Below are 20706 nucleotides of genomic sequence, written 5' to 3'. Positions count from 1 at the left end.
TTCCACCATAGAAGTCCATATTTTTAAAGAGCTGTGTTGACAACATTGCTGTGGTTTGCTTGGCAAGACTGAACTTCTCAAGGGAAGTAATATTCTTCATAATTCTTAATCGTCGTCTTCACAATACCTCAGATCTAGTTGAATGTTGATTGAATTTAAAAATATACAAAGGTGTGTCCATAATTTTTTACTATTACTGTCACTGTTGTATTTGGCTAAACGATATAGAAAGTCTTCTACCAAAGGTTTAAACACTTTACTTACCATCGTGGTTTAAGGGAAAAGTGCTCCCATCTTCCCCAAACTCAATTCTTTGTTGCCCATCAACATGAATATTCCAGGCTGAGAAATGCTGGAAACAGTATAACTTCTCTTTTTAAGGAAAATATTACTAACTTGGGTTGCTGCTGTTTGTATAGGCATTCATAGATAATGAAATTGAAACCTTCCAAATCAGGACAGGATGATTCATTCTTCTTCTATAGCACTATCATGAAAATAAAAAGTATGATTGGATGAGAAAGTATAAAAAAATGGAAATTCAAGACTCAATCAAATACACTAACCCTTTCAGCTCTCTAAATCTTCTATTATCTGTAGTAAGTGGTAATGCTTCTCTGCTAAGAACCCTTGAGAAGGCACACACTAATAGAAAGTTAATCTCGTGTGACATGCAACATATAGCTTACAGTATTGTCTCAGGAAGCTATCTATTTGGATCTTCCTAGGAAGATCTTTTGCCTTACATTTTAAGGCTTTCTTAATTTATCTATATCCACAAGGAAAATGGGAATGGAGCCATCAGTCAATAACACTTACTTTATTTTCCTCTCCAATAAAGATGTCCTGAGTTTTCATTTCAACAGCTTAAAACAGAAACTCAATCACTTAAAGGTCAAAGAAGTTGTAGACACTATCCAGGGAGTTTCTGGTCTACAAGTAAATTACATCTGTGAGTTCAATGATTCCCAGAAGATTGAATAGACTAATAAATAGACTTTCTGTAAATTGCCAAAGAGGACAGTTTGCAGGCAGTTCTCACAAATGAGAAAATAGAAACAGAGAGATAGGAGTTGGATTTCTGTTGGCATACCATAAATACCAGATTTTGAGAAGGTCAAAAGTCATGACATATATGCTTTCCATAAATTACATTTGTTCTGAAATGAACAGATAGGTTCAACCAAAGCAACTCCCATGCAAAACTATATGAGAGCTATTAAAGCTTAGTCATAGGTAATCTGGCATTAAGAAACACCATGAAAATTGTTGTTGTTCTGTTGAAAAACACAAAGCAGGTAACTAGTACAAAATGACTTCTATTCTTAGCAACACTTGTAGTTTTTCTGGGCAGTTCTGTCATGTCTCCCTGAAGGTAATGAAGGTCAAGGCAATTAGATACTAAAACAGAATTCTTAAACAGGTCTGGGAAATAGCCAGTCTAATAACTAATGGTGGGGGAAAAAATGACAGTTAACTCTCTCTCTCCCCATTTGGATCTACACTTGAATGATGATATTAATCTCCACCAGATAATTCCACTGTTCATTCGTTATTTGATTTGGCTAAGATTGTAGTTGTAGCTACACGCACTGTGATTAAAAACTAAATAATACCGCCTAGTACAAAAGGAGGTTTGGAAGCACAGCTTCTTTTTATCCTTATAGCAATCCACTGATCTACATTTTCAGGTGGGCAAACAGAGGCTTAAAGAGGTTGATTAGTCAGGGCAAAAGTACACAGTCTTACTAGCAAGCAAGCAGGTATTTAAACTCAAATTTTGATGTATCGGAATCTAGGCCTCAATCTTTGAAACTGAAGGTCTCAATCTTGAAAATGCAGAAGAATCAATTGAGGACCAACCAAATCAGGGTTGGGGTGAAACTCAAGGATCAATAAGTGTGAGATGCTCCTAAAATTTGAAAGCAGATAGTCCGCTACACTTTAAAAAACACCACTATACTATATTGTTTATAGGGATATCTACAGGAGGTGTTGGAGGTTATGAATATGTAGCTTGAGGTTATGAATATCTAGCTGGGGCCAGTTATTTAGGCAAACCTGCATCATGAATATGTAATTGCCCTCCTCAGGACTCATTCATTTAAAGGACCATTTACTTGAGTTTTGTACATCTATCAATAGAGAAGTTAAAGTAGGAAAGTGGCAAAATAACACAATTTTTAACATTTTATTTCCAAAGTTATTGAAAAATTAAGATAAAAGAAAGATTTTTAAAACAGACATTGTTATATAAGCCAAGAAATAACGGTATTGACAGTTTAATACGGTTTGGAATGGGAAAGAGACAAAAGGAGGCACCAGAAAAGGGAAATGCATTTGATGCCCATTTAATGCTAACTCTGCTTTATCCCTAATTTGCTACCCACTGTTTTCATGATTTCTCTAAGTGGCCTCCAGTGGCCAAATGTGACCTGACTCCCTCTTCCTCCCGCCTCCTTGTTTTAAATGAGATCTGGTTTTACTTAGATGAATTAAATGTCACTATATTTGTGTCTGTAAATTGTTCCAGCAAAAATTACAGCATCAACGTCTGACTTTAAATGTCTGTACGGCTGTCTGCCTCTCTGGGCTATTTATAGTTGCCTTTAAAAAAGCCTAATAAATGCTTTTAGATTGCTATTGATTTGTTTCCCCTTTACAAAGCCTCAGAATTAATATTCTTCAAAGTATTAACTGAAAATACCTGTTTTTCTTTCTGTAAAAGTCATGCATGTTTACTGTTAAATTTTAGAAAATATAAATATGTGAATAGAAGAAAAAAGAAAAATAATCACATAAAAATTAACATTTTTTGTTTATCACTCTGTTTTTTCTCCATTTTAAAATATATTTAAACTTAAAAAAATATATTGTACAAGATTTTTATAACCCTGTTTTTATTTTCATTTAAAAAGCCCACATTTTTTCCTGTCATTCTTCTATTCCATTACTTTAAATGGCTATAGAGTAATCAAATGATTATACCATTACCTGTGAAAACAACTTCTCATTTATAAAATAGCTAATTCACATCCAGATTTTGTCACTACAAATAGCCCTCCAGTGTAGCCATGTCTTTGTATTCATCTATAATAATTCTTCAGAAAAAAATTGCTAAGAATGGAATTGCTGCATTGAAGGATGTACCAGATTCACAGACTACTGTCACACATAGCTAGCTTACCTCCAGAAATAGTTCAAATTGAATGTATACATTTCAATATATCTTTAAAGTAACAATATGATAACACACATTAATATTGAAGGAGTCACTTTTCTACTCTTTCAATTATAGATGACAAATTTAATTAAACACTTTTACATGAACAGACACTTTTCAAAAGAAGACATACAAGCAGTCAACAAAACATGAAAAAATGCTCGCTATGACTAAGCATCAGAGAAATGCAAATCTAAACCACAAATTAGATACCATCTCACACCAGTTAGAATAGCCATTACTAATACATTTTAAAACAACAGTGTTGGTGAGGCTGTGGAGAAAAGGGAATGTTTAAACACTGTTGGTGGGAACGTAAATTAGTTCAGGCACTATGGAAAGTAGTTTGGAGATTTCTCAAATAACTTAAAACAGAACTACTATTCAACCCAGCAATGCTATTCCTGGGTCTATATTCAAAAGAAAACAAATCATTCACCAAAAGTTACCTGCACCCATGTGTTGATAAGGGCACCATTCATAATAGCAAAGACATAGAATCAACCTAGGTGCCCATCACTGGTGGACTGGATAAAGAAAATGTGGTAAAGATACACTGTGGAATACTATACAGCCATAAAAAAGAACAAAATCATGTCCTTTGCAGCAACATTTATGCAGATGGAGTTCATTATCTTAAGTGAATTAACACAGAAACAGAAAATCAAATACTGCATGTTCTTACTTAAGTGGGAGCTAAACATTGGATACTCATGAACATAAACATGGCAACAACAGACACAGAGGACTACTAGTTGGGAGATGGGAGGGGTTCAAGCTTTGGGCACTATACTTAGTACCTGGATGAAAGGATTATCCATATCCCAAACCTCAGCATCACCCAATATGCCTGAATAACAAACCTCCACATGTACCACTGAATCTAAAGTAAAAGTTGAAAATAATAATAATAATATAAAATTTCATGCTGAGATCTACCATCAGTTCTGAGGAAGCTGATAAATAAAATCAAAGACTACAACTTTTGTGTTTTCCATTTATAAACTGGTATCTGCAACAGGGAAAAGTAGGTAAATGGAAACAATTGAGAGTTGGTGTTTCGAGAACTGTCAGGGCTGAGGTTTTTATAGTTTTAGAAGCACTCTCTTATAAGGGGTGAAATTTCCTTGAGGATATATATCATCTTTGTATTATTCAATTATTTATTCATTTATTTCCTCAAAATATAGTTAGTAAGTGCCTACACGCCACATATTGCTTTAGCTGTTAGGGATATGGTAGTAAATAAGACAAGCATAGCCCTCATGGAGCTTGCAATTTATTTCACAGAACAATCTGATCAACAAAAAAGGTAATCAGAAACATCCTTGGGTGTTAGAGTAGGGTGTGGCAAACTCTTCTGTAAAGACTCAAATAAAATAGGGTAATATTTAAAGTGGTAAATATTTTAGGCTTTGTGGATCACGTGGCCTCTGATACTGCTACTCAACTTTGTAAGTTTGTGTGACATAGGGGAGAGAAGACTTTCCCTCTACACTCAAGTTCAGTAATTGAGTAGAACTTATAATTGTTCAGAATTTGAGTCTATAAAATAACCTGACAAGTGGCAGATTTTATCAGTCCATTTTTGCATTGCTATAAATATCTGAGTGTTGGTAATTTAAAACCTAGGTAATTTAAACCTCTTTTAAAGAAAAAAAGAGGTTTTTTTTTTTCCCATTTATTTTAATCGCATTTTAGGTTTTGGGGTACATGTGAAGAACATGCAAAATTGTTACATAGGTACACATGTGGCAGTGTGATTTGCTGCCTTCCTCCCCATCACCTATATCTGGCATTTCTCCCCTTGCTATCTCTCCCCAGCTCCCTACCCCCTACCATCCCTCCCCTATTTCCCCCCAACTGACCCCAGTGTGTAGTGCTCCCCTCCCTGTTTCCATGTGTTCTCATTATTCAACACCAGCGCCAAAATAGACAAATGGGGCCTAATCAAACTCCACAGCTTCTGCACACAAAAGAAACAGTCATTAGAGTGAATCAGCAACCAGCAGAATGGGAAAAAATTTTTGCAGTTTACCCATCTGACAAAGGGCTGATATCCAGAATTTACAAAGAACTAAAACAGATTTACAAGAAAAAAGAGGTTTAATTGGCTCACAGCTCTACAGGTTGTACAGGAAGCATAATGCCAGCATCTGCTTCTGGGGAAGCCTCAAGAAGCTTACAAAATGGTGGAAATTGAAGAGGGAGCAGGCATACTACATGGTGAAAGCAGGAGAAAGTAACAGATAGAGTGGAATGGGGAGATACCATCACTTTTAAATGATCGGATCTCATGAGAACTCACTATCGTGAAGACAGCACCAAGCCAAGAGAGATTCATTCCCAGGATCGAAACAATCTCCCACCAGGTCCCCTTCTCCAGCAATGGGGATTACATTTCAACATGAGATTTGGGTGGGTGAAGAAATACCCAAATTATATTATTGTGCCCTGGCCTACCCCAAATCTTGTTTCCTTCTCCCATTGCAAAATACAATCATTCCTTCCACCAAATTCCCAAAAGTCTTAGCTTATTCTAGCATTAACTCAAAAGTCTGAAGTCTTACCTGAGAAAAGGCAAATCTCTTCCACCCATGACCCTGTAAAATCGAAAACAAGTTAGTTATTTCCAAGATGAAATAGGGACATTGTACAAACAGGCATTGGATAAACATTCCCATTCCAAAAGGAAGAAATTAGTCAAAATAAAGGGGCTATAGGCCCCACACAGGTTTAAAATATAGCAGCGCAGTCATAATATCTTAATGCTCCAAAATAATCTCCTTTGACTCCATGGCCCACATCCAGAGCACACTGGTGCAAGGGGTAGGTTCACAAGGCCTTGGGTAGCTCCGCATCTGTGGCTTTTCAGGGTTTAGTCCCTGAGACTGCTCTCACAGGTTGTTGAATGTGTATAGCTTTTCCATGCACAAAGTACAAGTTGCTGGTGGATCTTCTTTTCTGGTGTCTGGAGGATGGTGACCCTTTCTCACATCTCCACTAGTCAGTGCTCCAGTGGGAAATGTGTGTGAGGACTCCAATCCATGCTTCCCCTCTGCACTTCCCTAGGAGAGGTTCTCTGTGGAGGCTCCACCCCTGCAGCAGGCTTCTGCCTGGGCACCCAAGCTTTCCCATACATCCTTTTAAATCAAGTGAGAGGCTACGAAGCCTCGTAACTCTTGCATTCCATGGACCTGCAGATTCAATACCACACAGGAGCCACCAAGGACTATGGCTTGCACTCTCTGAAGCAGCAACTCAAGTTGTATCTTGGAGCCTTTGAGCCAAGGCTAGAGATGGAGTGACTTGGATGCAGGGAGCAGTGTCCCAAGGCTGCACAAAGCAGCAGGGCCCTAGACCCAGCCCACAAAACCATTATTTTCTCCTAGCCCTTCAGGCCTGTGATGGGAGGGACTTCCTAGAAGAGTTCTAAAATTCCTTTGAGGCCTTTTCCCCATTGTATTAGATATTAGCCCTTGGCTCCTGTTTAGTTATACAAATATCTCTAGCAAGTGGTTGCTCCACAGCCTGCTTGCATTTGTCTCCCCAAAAAGCCTTTTTTCATCTGCCATGTGGCCAAGCTGTAAATTCTCAAAAATTTTACACTGTTTCCCTTTTAAATTTAAGTTCCAAATTTGAGTGATTTCTTTGCTCTTGCATCTGAACATAGGCAGTTAGAAGCAGCCATGCTATATCTTGAACAATTTGCTGCTTAGACATTTCTTCTATCAGATACCTAAATTATTACTATGAAGTTCACACTTCTACAGATCCCTAGGGCAGAGGCACAATGCAGCCAAATTCTTTGCTAAGGCACAATATTCATGAGTGTGACCTTTGTTCTAGTTCCCAATAAGTTCCTCATTTCCACCCGAGACCTTGTCGGCCTGGACTTCATTTTCCACATCATTATTGGCATTTTGGTCACAACCATTTAACACTATGAAATTCCAAACTTTCCCTCAGTTTTCTTCTTCTGAGCGCTCCAAACTCTTCCAACCTCTGCCTGTCACTCAGTTTCAAAGCTGCTTCCACATTTTCAGGTGTCCTTGTAGCAAAATCCAACTCTCTGTACCAATTTTCTATATTAGGCTGTTCTTGCATGGCTATAAATGCCTGAGACTGGGTAATTTATAAAGAAAAGAAGTTTAATTGGCTCACGGTTATGCAGACTGGACAGTTAGGATAGTGCTCGTATCTGCTTCTAGGGAGGTCTCAGAAAGTTTGCATTCATGGAGGAAGGTGAAGAGAGAGCAAGCACTTCACATGGTAAAAGCAGAAGCAAGCAAGAGAGAGAGAGAAGTTGCTGGGGGGCAGAGACATGCCACACACTTTTATATGACCAGACCTTGCAAGAAGTCACTCACTGTCATGAAGACAGCACCAAGCCATGAGGGATCTGTCTGCATGATCCAGACACCCCCTACCCACTGCCCCCAGCATCCCTACCTTCAGCGTTAGGGATTACAATTCAACATGAGGTTTGGGCAGGGATAAATATCCAAACTATATCATAGATTAGCAGGAGAGAGTGTATATGCATTTATCAAGTGCAGTTTCTTCTGTAGGAAAGAAAAGTGAATACTCAAGAAACCAGTTAGACTTAAAAGCTTATTTTACCCTTTTTATAAGAGAGAGAAGAGAGTGGGGATGTGGACAATTTAGGAAATATAAATGACTTGGGGGAAAAGATGAATGGGTCCATAGAAGAAGAGGTGACAGTCCGTGACAAATTTTGTCTGAGTGTGGTATGAACTTCCAGTTACCTCTTCTGGGATCTGAGTTAATCTCTGGTTGAGAAAACTGGGAGAGGAGAGGGGGTGTCAATGACAATTGAGAAGTTCTTTTTGGAGGATATGTCCCTAGGCAGATAAGGGGATCCCAGAGAAAGACTCTACCTGCATCTGTTGTCCCATGGAAACCCCAGGTTTAAGGTAATCAGCTACCAAAGTGGCATATTTTGGGGTGGCATTTCCTGAACAATTTCAGGAACAATATGTAGCCACAGACCTTAAACAATGGTCTGGCTGTATTCCAAGAAAACTTCATTTACAGAAACAACTCAATACTCAGATTTGGCCCTCAGGCTGTAGTTTTCTGACCCCAGTGTTTGTTAGTGAAAAAGGGAGATCCAGTGAAGATCTCTACCTATCACAGAATGGTGAGAAGAGCATAAGAAATACTTTAGAGAGTGGGCCAGAAGTTAGATGTATCAATCTGCTTACCATACAAATTATGCAAATTACTCTAATTGCAATGGGAAGACACTGGAGAGTTTTAAGCAAAGAGTGACATGTTTTGACTTTGTTCTAAAGGAGGGCTGGGTGCAGTGGCTCACACCTATAATTCCAGCACTTTGTGAAGCTGAGGCTGGCAGATCACTTGTGGCCACGAGGTCCAGACCAGCTTGGACAACATGGTGAAACCCCTAGTGAACACTATAGGGCTTAGACATTTCTCCACCAAACAAACAAACAAACTAACAAATGAACGAACAAAACAAACAAACGAAAAACACTAGCTGAGTGTGGTGGCACATGACTGTAGTTCCAGCTACTCAGGATACTGAGGCATGAGAATTCCTTGAATCCATTAGGCAGAGGTTGCAGTGAGCTAAGATCATTCCACTGCACTCCAACCTGGGTGACAGAGTGAGACTCTGTCTCAAATAAAATAGATTGATGTGTAGCAAGGGCAAAAATAGATCTCTTCAGAAGCTGTTGCAGTGGCCCACTGAAGACATAGTGGTTTTGACAACAGTGAGAACTAAATACATTTAATATCTACTTAGAAATGAACTAAAGGGTTTGCTGGTAGTTGGCATGATGATTTAAAGGAGAGCGATGAGACCATACACTTGCATAGAGGATACTTTTTGAAAAGGTATATTCAACTAAATTTTAACCTGTTTTTATGTTTTCATTATTGTTCAAGCAACAAAAATTATCCCTGGCTAATACCAGCAGAAGGAAATATTATTGAAAAGATAACAGGTAGCTTCTTATACTATCAAATACAGTATAGGAAGAGAGAATTTGATTTGAGAAGAAACAAGAGGCAAGGCACAATAAAAATCTTTTCTCAAAGACTACCTCTGAGGGAGCTGTGATGCACCTCTTTCCAACACTTAGATGTGCACCACCTCACCACTGGCCTCTTGACCGCCTGCCATTCCCTTAAATAATACGAGTCAGCACCTCTGTATCATTTCCTCAAGATTCAGTCTAGTTTGTGAAGTTCTGATTGGCCACTCCTGGGTCATGTGGCCCTGCTGCACATGAAAGGTGAGAAAGCACTGTAGTGAGAGGTGGCTTCTGACATGTTCCCTGGCCTCATGCTCATCCCAGCCATGATCACCTCTTACCTCGTTGTTGAAATAGTTTTCTGGTTTACCTCCCAATTTCTCCAATCAATCTTCCATTGGGCAGCCAGTACAATTTTTTTTAAATGCAAAAGTTGTCATGTGATCCCCTTTGTTCAGATACTTCAATAGCTTTTACTGTTCTTGGGAGAAAGACCCAAAGCTTTACCTGTGGGCTATCGTATGCTCTGGCTCTGTCTCTCTTTCTAGCCTCAATTCTCCACCATCTCAACTCCTGCCCACTTTCAGGTCTTTGTGAAGTATGCTTTATGCACCTTTGAGTCACTGAGTCTTTGTAAATATTGTTTTCTCTGCCTAGGAAACAGGTTTGCTTCCTCTTCTTATTGAGTTAATTCCTCTTTCTCTTTCAGATTATAGCTTGGACATGCAGCTCTCCCAGACTAGATAAGGCCTTGTATGAAAAGCTATCAGAGAAGAGAGATTTATTGAAGTTAAGGGGTAAGGATGGCTGTAAATAAAGGAGGCTTCCCAGGTGCTAGCTATTACCCGCTTTCATTTTATGTCATTTATTCCTCACAAAAACGTTTTGAGATAAATCAACTATTGTCCCCATGATTTAAATAAATACAATGAGGCCTACAGATGCGGATTCCACTCAGCTAAGACATGGCAAAGAAATAATGAGAATCCAAGTCTTTGATCTTCATATTCCTGCCCTTTGGCTATTCTGCTGTGATACCACATTCAGGAGTTTGGACTGTACTCATGGTAACAGGAGGAGAGATTCTTACATTTCAGGTTTAGAAATGATCACTCTGGATGAGAGAGGCAATAAATGAGTTGAAAGGCTATTATGTAAACCAGGTGAAGCCAGGTGAGAGATCGGAAAGCCTGCATTCAATGATAAAATGCAGATGTGTTCCTGTAATGATGACTTCTTATGAGAACCAGGTCTTAAGATTAGCTTAGAAAGAGGGAGGCTGCAGCCAGATTACACCTATAAATAGTGAAAGCCTTAACAACATGATAGTGACTGTATCTCAAACAAACAAAATAAGATAGGGAGCAAGGTCTGAATTATGAGCATTTTAACCTAAGCGTAGCAATGAAGAGCTCACTCTGAACTTGAATGTCAAGCCTTGGGCCAAGCTTTCTCCCATGGCCCCCCAGTCCCTTCTCCATAGCAGTGCTTTGTTTTGTGTCCTCCATGGTAGTTATTTACTATCAGAGATTGTTTCTTTGTATTGTTTTCATGTTTGTTGATACCCGCCTCTTTAATGTAAACTCCAACATACTGCAATTCTGTTTTCCAGTGCCTAAGAGTGGGTGGGTCTGTCACATAGTAGGAACTGTTTTTTTTTTTTGAGATTGAGTCTCGCTCTGTCTCCAGGCTGGAGTGCAGTGGCACCATCTTGGCTCACTACAACCTCTGCCTCCTGGGTTCAAGCAATTCTCCTGCCTCAGCCTCCCAAGTAGCTGGGACTACTGGTGCATGCCACCACGCCCAGCTAATTTTTGTATTTTTAGTAGAGATGGGGTTTCACCATGTTGGCCAGGATGGTCTTGATCTCTTGACCTCATGATCCACCTGCCTGGGCCTCCCAAAGGAACTCAGTTTTTTCTTTTTTTTTTAAATGAATTAAAAGAAAACAAGAGGCTGGGCACTGTGGCTCACACCTGTAATCCTAGCACTTTGGGAGGCTGAGGTGGGTGGGTCACCTGAGGTCAGGAGTTCAAGACCAGCCTGGCCATCAGGGTGAAACCCCACCTTAAAAAAAAAAAAAAAAAATATATATATATATATATATACACACATAAATATATATATAAAATTAAAAAATAAAAGAAAACAAGAATGAAAATAATGGTACCAAATACTCCCATGTGGAATTTAGAGTCTGTTGTTGGGGGACTTGCTTTCCTTATACAATGAAAAGAGACTGAACAGTGGTCTTTTAAAGGGACATCAGATCTCATGTTACCTGACTTCTTTGCCAATCCAGATCCAGATCAAGGTAAAAATCTAAGCAATTTGGGCTAACATCCAACCAAGACAGGGATGGGCCTGATTTTCAAGATAAGAATAAGAGAAAGTTGCAGAACCATCTTAGTAAAACATGTACACACAATTTAAGACAAAGAATAAGCATGATAATCAGCTTGCGATTTCTTTAACCTGTTGACTTTTCCAAGCTTATCATTCCTGTCTCCTTTAGTCTTTTTCCTAAAGTAATACAGAGTAAAGGTGTAAATAGTAATAAAATGTTTAAATTGAGTTGGATAGATTTGTGTGTGTGTATATGAGTGTGTGTGTGTGTGTGTGTGTGTGTGTGTGTGTGTGTGTGGCGTTTTCAGGTATTTGTGTTGACAATAAGGAGCAGGGGATCTCCTATGTAGGGATGGTTGTAAAAAAGAAAGGAAATTTGGCTGGGCATAGTGGCTCACATCTGTAATCCCAACACTCTGGGAGGCTGAGGTCAGAGGATTGCTTGAGCTCAGGAGTTCAAGACCAGCCTGGGCAATGCAGTGGAACCCTGTCTCTAAAAATAAATAAAAAATTATCCAGGCATAGTGGCACACATCTACAGTCCCAGCTACTTAGTTGGAAGGCTGAGGCAGGAAGATGGCTTGAGCCAAGGAGATTGAGGATGCAGTGAGTTCTGATTATGCCTGCACTCCAGCTTAGGTGACAGAGCAAGACCTTGTTTCAAAATTCCTGAGCTTAGATAGAAATATGTTTTGGGAACTACATGCTCTCTGCCATAGTGTCCTCTAGAGGAGCATCCTTTGAGAGTGAAAACAAGTGTTCTGATATTCTACAGAGGAAAAAACTGAGTTCCCATGGGTGTTCCTGGAAAAGGGTTCTGATCCAGACCCCAACAGAGGGTTCTTTGATCTCACACAAGAAAGAATTCCCAGCCAGTCTTAGGAGGATTCCAGGCCTCAGGTTCCTGCATAATTCCAGGGCAAGAAGTTGTAAAACAGGTTTTGAGCAAAATAGCAACATAGCCTAATTTGGCCCCGTGTTGTTGTCCTAACTCTTAATAATTCTCTCTCTCTTTGCTCCTCAGCACCAAAAGCCCACCCAAATGTACCATCCAGCTGCACCTTTTTCACTGACCTACTCTTCACCTCCTCTGGGTCCCATCCTCCCTCGTCTCCTCCTCCTCCCTGAGAGCTCCGCCTAAGTGAGCCTGTTTTCAAAGGCAATGACCTGCATACAGAATTACGCCATCTCTTCTACTCTCTACTCCATCAGCTCTCAAATTTCCACCCAAACTTATCTCATCTAATAGTTGTCAGGAAAGTAACTTGAGTACTGATGACTTCATGTGTTAACTACCTCAGGTCCTTTACATGGTCAAGAAGGCACTAGTTAATCTCAAAGACCGTAGACATTTGGAATTGGATTTTTTGAAGAAACATTATACCTTTTTTGTGGTGCATCTCAAAGTATGCAAAACAGACAATTCATATTAATATACTATGTTAAGTAGATGCTAGAGAAAAGATCCAGTTTTATCCTCAGTGGCTTAACGACTGTGTTGGACCCTCGATATGCTAATGAAAAGCTTATCTTGAAGAGCAATCTACAAAAGGAGTTTACCTGGTAAGTTGCTGAATTATAGAGGAGGTGCCAAAATGGCAGAGGAACAGCTTCAAAATTGATGAGTCCAAATGAGATGCTTTTGTGTATTGGAAACAGGGATAAATAAGCAGGATGTGCATTTGTTTTGTTGAGAATGTTCCTTGCTGTGTTTATAGCTTATTTGAAATGTGCTGAATTATTTAAAGTTTCTCCTTAAATGCATACAAAGATTTAGAAAGCTGAAGCTTAAAAGTATTCTACTGGTCAGAGTAGATTAACAAATGTTTCTGTATCTGAACTTAATACAATGAGTAAGATATGAGAAAATTAGTTATCAGGGTCGGAGTTACTGACCCTTCTAACTGCCCCCCCGACCCCCTCTCAGTCCTCTTCGTGGGATGAAGTAAATCAGGGAGATTCTCATTGCTTTCCTCAGTGTCTGATGGCATTTAATAAAAATGGATGGCATTCTAAGGAAATGCTTCACCATTCTGACTACATTGCCTCTTCTCTGGCCTCATCTATAAAAGAACTCGATGTCATTTCTAAGCAAAGAAATGGCTGTGCTTTTACTACATTTGTCATTATTATCTGGCAGAATAGACCTTACCTGATTCAGTGTTTTCTTTTGAACTTCATATTCTACAGTTTTGTAATGATAGTTGATAATAATTTCCATTTGCAATAAAAAATAAATGCTTAAACCAATAAAACAGCCACCATCAGTTTCTAGGGAGCAATATGCAAAAAATTACAGAAGTAGGAACATTGCAAATGCTCTCTCATTGTAGATTGATGGTGACAAGAAAATTATGGAAGCATTAAAGCATTTTTAAGGCTGAGTTTTAATCCTAAGAAACACAAATGTTAAATATAAAATTCCAGCCAATCAACAAGTGCTAGTCTCTGTAGTTTAATGGTAAACAGTTGAACAGGTGCTCAAATTAGCACAACATACTATATAAGAGACTAATAGATATTTTGTCTAGTCCGTATGACAAAAAGGCCTCCATAAACTTCTTTGCTCATTGGGTAGGCTGAGAAATGGGTCACATGAATATGACTCATTTGGTTACAATTTATCATTTAGCCTAAAGAAAACTGGTTTTTTAAAAATGCATTATTTATATGGTTGGAGATTCAAGAAATGGATGAGTACAGCGTATAGACCTAAGCAGAATCTCAACGCTTGTCTTTGGGTAAGTTGAAATTAATGATCACAATAGTGAACCACATCAGGAAACATGGTGAATTTGGGGCTGAATTTTTAGTTGTAACTTGTATCTCTCAAATTGTTACATTATTCAGCAATAAATTTCCAACACATTCAAATTTGCTCACTTGTAACTTGTATTAATTGAAAACTCATTCACTTTGGAAGGTGTTTTGAAAGACTCTTATTTATAACAGTTGCTAGTACCCCTGGAATTCAAAATGATGCCAACTGAATGCCATTTCAAATAAAACCTTCTTTTTTTCTTTTGGCAGCAGAAAAGAGCAGAGTCCCACAGTAGCTCTTGATTTATGAACAGTGCTTTCTAACTCTCAGACTCCCATCATGTGTGTAGTTCCCTTGAAGGAAATAGATTGGACACATTTAACAAGAAAACAATTCTATCTCCATATCTGCTTTTCAATTTGAAATTATATAGACCTTTGATTATGCTTCATCCCACTCTCATGCCTCCTATGACCAGTTGAGAGAGTGGACACTTAGAACCCTATAACAGGTTCTTATCTGTAAAATATTGTTCAATGGCAAATCAGTCAGATAGAAACCTCCAAGCTATGGTGGCTGTTATGGACCAAATTTGTGGAAATATCTTACATTCAACCTTCCAGTAAGCATTTTCGCAGGTCACATCCTGAAATTATACAACTGGCTTTCCCAAAACCTGGTTGAAGTACTGACAAAGGAGAGGATATAACTACACAGAACAGATCTGGAGATGAGTGGATGAAGTGGCCGATAGGCAGGTAGAGGACAGAGAGAAATCCATACTTTCTAAATCCATGCTTTAGAGGAGTTTCTGTCTTTAAGCGGAGTCCATCCTTGTAAGTGGTGCATTAAACAAAGAGTTTTTTGTAAAGTGGGCCTGATCCCTGGAGGAAAAGAAAAATGATTCTTTTTCACTAGAGAGAAGTTAACTCCTTCTGTCCTTTTGTAGCAGAGAAGGTGCTGAATACGTATTTAGTGATGAATTTCCCTGGTTGGTTCCAAGGGGTCTTTATGTCAGGAATAGTATTTATTCATATCACATTTTCCATGTAGTAGAGAGGTAGGATTCCCTAAAGTCCCTCTGTTATACTCCCTTCATCCCATCTAGCACAGGTAGAATGTGTAAAATGCATATTCTAATTGTTACTGAGCTATTAAAATTGGTTACAATACTTCTATTTTTATTTGTTTTGCATAGAAGTAACTCAAGATGATTTTCATGTTGCAGCTTTAAATTTCACTTTCAGATTTGAGCTGGGAAATCCATTGGGCTATTGAATCACAGATGCTAAAAGTGATAAGGGCTGCATGTTCTGCCTTGATCTTTTCAAGACTGAATTTGGAGGTACAAACATTGTTTTGCCTAAGGATGTCTGTGAAAGCATCAGGAAAACACCGAACAGCCAGAGAGAAGGGTTCAATTGCAACGTGCTCCCTTTAAGAGGGAAATGAGATTAGCAACTTTGGCAAATTTTCGGGTTTCTATTCAGAGGGAAAGAGAAGAGCTGCCAGTGTCCAAAAAAGAAAAAAAAAAAAAAAAAAGGATGGATGTTATGAGACAAAGGCAGAAGCAATTTTACACCTTTCTGAAAGCTTACCTGGGAGTGGTTTTAGCTCCACTGAGGTTAAGAAAGATGCTTTTTTCTTTCTTTTAAGACTAAAGGTGGAGCTAGGGGAAAATGAGTTTAATGTGAAGTAGTGCCCCTGTCAGTTCTGTTTGTCTTGGGAAATACACAAGGAAGAAAAGCCTCCGTGGAAGACAGAGGAAGCACCAGGTGCTGAAGGTAAGGGGTTACCTATTACAGTAATGAGTATGAAAGTTACATTATGATATGAAAGTAGAAACTCTTTATTGCATCCTTCTTCCAAGGAACAAGCATCTGACTTAAACAGGAAGCTTATGACTGCTAGACACATATCTGAATTGTATTTTGCCTTTTTATATCAGCAATTACTTTGTTTCCTAAATTCCCTCATGCAAGAAGAGTTTATAAAAATGAAGCATATATATATATATATATATATATATATCTCAGGTCAGCAAAGTTGGTGAGGCATCATTTGGGATAATCACAGTGTTTACCCAAGCCTTATTCATATCTAAAAATGTTATTTTCTCTAATTGCATATTTGTCTCTATAATGACTGGTTGAATTCTAAACTGAAATGAGCAATCAATATTGTGCCGCTAATGTTCAGATGAAGTCTTAGCTATTTTAGACGATATGACACTGCTCCAAATTTGGCCAATTGCTATAAAGATGGAAATTGAAAGCTAAAAAGTGTGTTTTTGTTGTTGTTCTTGTTATTTTTTAGGTTTTCACTGAAAACCCAAACCAAGAAATAGCAACACGTCTAGAATTCTTACGACTACAAAACTCGCCTGTATACTCTAAGGACACAGGAAAGAATGAGCTATTACGGTAGCAGCTATCATATCGTAAATGTGGACGCAAAATACCCAGGCTACCCACCAGAGCACATTATAGCTGAGAAGAGAAGAGCAAGAAGACGATTGCTTCACAAAGATGGCAGCTGTAATGTCTACTTCAAGCACATTTTTGGAGAATGGGGAAGCTATGTGGTCGACATTTTCACCACTCTCGTGGACACCAAGTGGCGCCATATGTTTGTGATATTTTCTTTATCTTATATTCTCTCCTGGTTGATATTTGGCTCTGTCTTTTGGCTCATAGCCCTTCAACATGGTGATCTATTAAATGATCCAGACATCACGCCTTGCGTTGACAACGTCCATTCTTTCACAGGGGCCTTTTTGTTCTCCCTTGAGACCCAAACCACCATAGGATACGGTTATCGCTGTGTTACTGAAGAATGCTCTGCGGCAGTGCTCATGGTGATCCTCCAGTCCATCTTAAGTTGCATCATAAACACCTTTATCATTGGAGCTGCCTTGGCCAAAATGGCAACTGCTCGAAAGAGAGCCCAAACCATTCGTTTCAGCTACTTTGCACTGATAGGCATGAGGGATGGGAAGCTTTGTCTCATGTGGCGCATTGGTGATTTTCGGCCAAACCACGTGGTAGAAGGAACAGTTAGAGCCCAACTTCTTCGCTACACAGAAGATAGTGAAGGGAGGATGAAGATGGCATTTAAAGACCTCAAGTTAGTCAATGACCAGATTATCCTGGTCACTCCGGTAACTATTGTCCATGAAATTGACCATGAGAGCCCTCTGTATGCCCTTGACCGCAAAGCAGTAGCCAAAGATAACTTCGAGATTTTGGTGACATTTATCTACACTGGTGATTCCACTGGAACATCTCACCAATCTAGAAGCTCCTATGTTCCCCGAGAAATTCTCTGGGGCCATAGGTTTAATGATGTCTTGGAAGTTAAGAGGAAGTATTATAAAGTGAACTGCTTACAGTTTGAAGGAAGTGTGGAAGTCTACGCCCCCTTTTGCAGTGCCAAGCAACTGGACTGGAAAGACCAGCAGCTCCACATAGAAAAAGCACCACCAGTTCGAGGATCCTGCACATCAGACACCAAGGCAAGACGAAGGTCATTTAGCGCAGTTGCCATTGTCAGCAGCTGTGAAAACCCTGAGGAAACCACCACATCTGCCACACATGAGTACAGGGAACCACCTTATCAGAAAGCTCTCCTGACTTTAAACAGAATCTCCGTAGAATCCCAAATGTAGTTCTAAATTGTGATTATGAAGGCGACCACTAGATCATTTTATCTTCCAGCCAGTCACCATAGGCAAGCCATTGTAAATGTGGCTTTTTTTTTAAATGTGTTATAGCTATGTTTTATGACGATGCTGGGTAAGTAGAGTAAGTTAAACTTGGTAAAAGATAATCTAAAAATTCCATAGCTCTCAATTATTAAAATTTTTCTGTTTAGCCAATTTTGCATTAAGAATGCTATTAAGAAGCCTAATTGATTAAAATTTATCTTTTTTATCTTATATACTTGTACCTTCAGTTGGAGGTGTAGTATTCAAAAATGGGGAATGAAGGCAGGAAGGAGGCTGGAATAAATAAAAATAAAATGACAAGTAAACCAGCATAAATAATACATGTTTAACTATGTCAGCATTGATAATGCTATGAAGATTTCCTACAAAAAGTATCATATCTAACCAAGATATGCAAAAGATGCATTCAGTAAGCTGTAATGTTGAGACACATAGCTGTGAAATCAGCTTACCAGTTCAAGTCACCAGGTTCGCCTCTTGGACTGTCTTGGTTTCAGCAAGCATAGCTAGTGGCTGCAATAAATTGTCCATGCCTCCAATTCCACTGCCACTTGCCAGTTAGTGATCAATGGGTGCTAGAAGCTATGTTTTCTCTAACCGATGAGGCAGAAGAAAAGTTGACAGTATTTAGAGCAGCATTTCTCTTTTAAATTCCCTGGTTGATTCCAACAAATGGAGAGCAGAAACAAGGCAACCATGACTTTTCCAGGTTCTCTGAGAAGGGGAATTTCTATGTTCATGTCCCACTTTCTTCCAGGACATGACCAAGGGACAAGATCATACAGATGATGTGAGGCGATGGTTAGCAGTGATAAACAGTCTCAGACCCTTGGAGAGAAACTGTTGCTAGTTTGCTGGTCCCAAAAAATTGCAACTTTGGCTACTACATAAAGGATAGAAACTTTTTGGGGGGAAGGTGGAGAGGGAGATATTTATTTGTGCCCATAAGCAGTTATGTATGCTTCCTGTCTTGGTTACCGTATGAGAAAAAAAGGACTCGAGTTGTGGATTGCAAGAAACTCTTCTATTGAACTTGGAACAACTACATGAAGGATTTTGTAAGATAGAATTTAATTAAAGTGATTTTAATGCACAATAAGTGGATAATCTGAGTACAATGAAGTTTCTTAAATTTTAGAACGTAAGTTTGTATCCTCTATTTTCATGTTAAAAGATGTTAATCATGATTACTAAGCCCACATCCACTGGCCTATGAGTAAAGAGTCACTTTAAACTTTATAAATCAAAGAGATATTACGTATATTTAGGGACATTCAGAATTATTTGTATTTTGTTTCTGTTTTACGTTGTTGCTGCACTGGCAATTAGTACGTGCCACAGTTTTAATTTGTTTATTTTATTTAAGTACACGCACCCAGACACATACACACGGTTTTTGCTTTTTTCTGGAAAATACTTCTTTTTCTCTCTCTCCATTTAAATTAAAACACACAAATAAATGAACTGAATTACATAGTTCAAGATTATAAATAAAAGTAAAATATATAGGTACAGGTATGTAGAGTGCATTTCTGTTTTGTTTTGTTTCGTTTTTCCTTCCTTTCTTCCCTCCTTCCCTCCTCCCCTCATCCTTCCCTTTTTCCTTCCTTTCCCTTTTTTTTTTTTGGCCTGGGAGTAATAAAGTTACTTTTTAAATGCACATGTGCAATCTTTCATTCCTCTTGTTTTATGGGTAAGAGATTTGTTCAGGTCAAATGTTGCAAAACTCTTCTGAAGCTTAATATTAGAAACCCAAATAATGATCGTTTTTAGTCTTGTTTGAAGAATGTAAACTGCATTTAAAAAATTACGCACACTGTAGATTTGGATTTTACAGCAGCAATTACTTGGCTAAATAAGAGTACTACAATATTATAAGTAGCAAATAGCCTCCAAGACAATAAACAAAAATGCTTTAAAACTTTTTCAGTCTGTTTTACCTACATCTAGTTTCATTTTGCCTTGCCTTGTTGACTCTGCTACCACTGACGTTTGCCTTGTCAATATCAGAATGAGGCATCAGTGCCCCGTGAAATACATTTTGTTGTGCTATGAGCCTCTATACTCAAACGCTTGTACTTGGAAGAGAATGTAAAGTCGGCATTTCTATGTAATATTTATCTCTAATTTTCTGCGTAATTTTATAATATACTTTGATACCCCCAATGAGTTACTTAATAATAAAGATCTTAAAATAATGCAGAAAGTGCATGCACATACCTATTTTCTCTGGCATAAGTTTCTTTGCTGATGTGGTCAGCATTGGGCATAGTACACCAAAAATAAGAATGCTGCTTCATATAAATAGAACATAGGCAGCATTGTAAAGCCTTTTTGTGGGTTTTTTTTTTTTTTTTTTTTTTTAACAGCTTGGAGAACAGGTGTATCTGAAGTAAAGATCAGCTGCTTCTGGCCGGGCACGGTGGCTCACGCCTGTAATCCCAGCACTTTGGCAGGCCGAGGCGGGTGGATCACGAGGTCAAGAGATCGAGACCATCCTGGTCAACATGGTGAAACCCCGTCTCTACTAAAAATACAAAAAATTAGCTGGGCATGGTGGTGCGTGCCTGTAATCCCGGCTACTCAGGAGGCTGAGGCAGGAGAATTGCCTGAACCCAGGAGG

The 20706-nt window shown here is 38.7% G+C and overlaps 1 protein-coding gene across 7 annotated transcripts in view; it reads left to right on the top strand.

The window, feature by feature from the left end:
* Positions 1-20285, top strand: part of KCNJ16 (potassium inwardly rectifying channel subfamily J member 16) — a 58033-nt gene extending 37748 nt beyond the window's left edge. For 3 of the 7 annotated variants that reach the window (XM_032241878.1, XM_032241881.1, XM_032241877.1), the window contains 2 exons: positions 16013-16140; positions 16673-20285. In XM_032241878.1, the coding sequence (XP_032097769.1) occupies positions 16767-18023 (1257 nt within the window). In that variant the 5' untranslated portion in view covers positions 16013-16140; positions 16673-16766 and the 3' untranslated portion in view covers positions 18024-20285. Of the gene's footprint in view, positions 1-15603; positions 15702-16012; positions 16141-16672 lie in introns of those variants that run through there. The other 4 variants (XM_032241883.1, XM_032241880.1, XM_032241879.1 and 1 more) reach the window with 3 other exon arrangements.
* Positions 20286-20706: the final 421 nt, after the last annotated feature.

This window comes from Sapajus apella, unplaced genomic scaffold, assembly GCF_009761245.1.
Source record: "Sapajus apella isolate SASKATOON/1434 unplaced genomic scaffold, GSC_monkey_1.0 scaffold48, whole genome shotgun sequence".
Classification (NCBI taxonomy): domain Eukaryota; kingdom Metazoa; phylum Chordata; class Mammalia; order Primates; family Cebidae; genus Sapajus; species Sapajus apella.
This window is presented reverse-complemented; position numbering and strand designations above follow the sequence as displayed.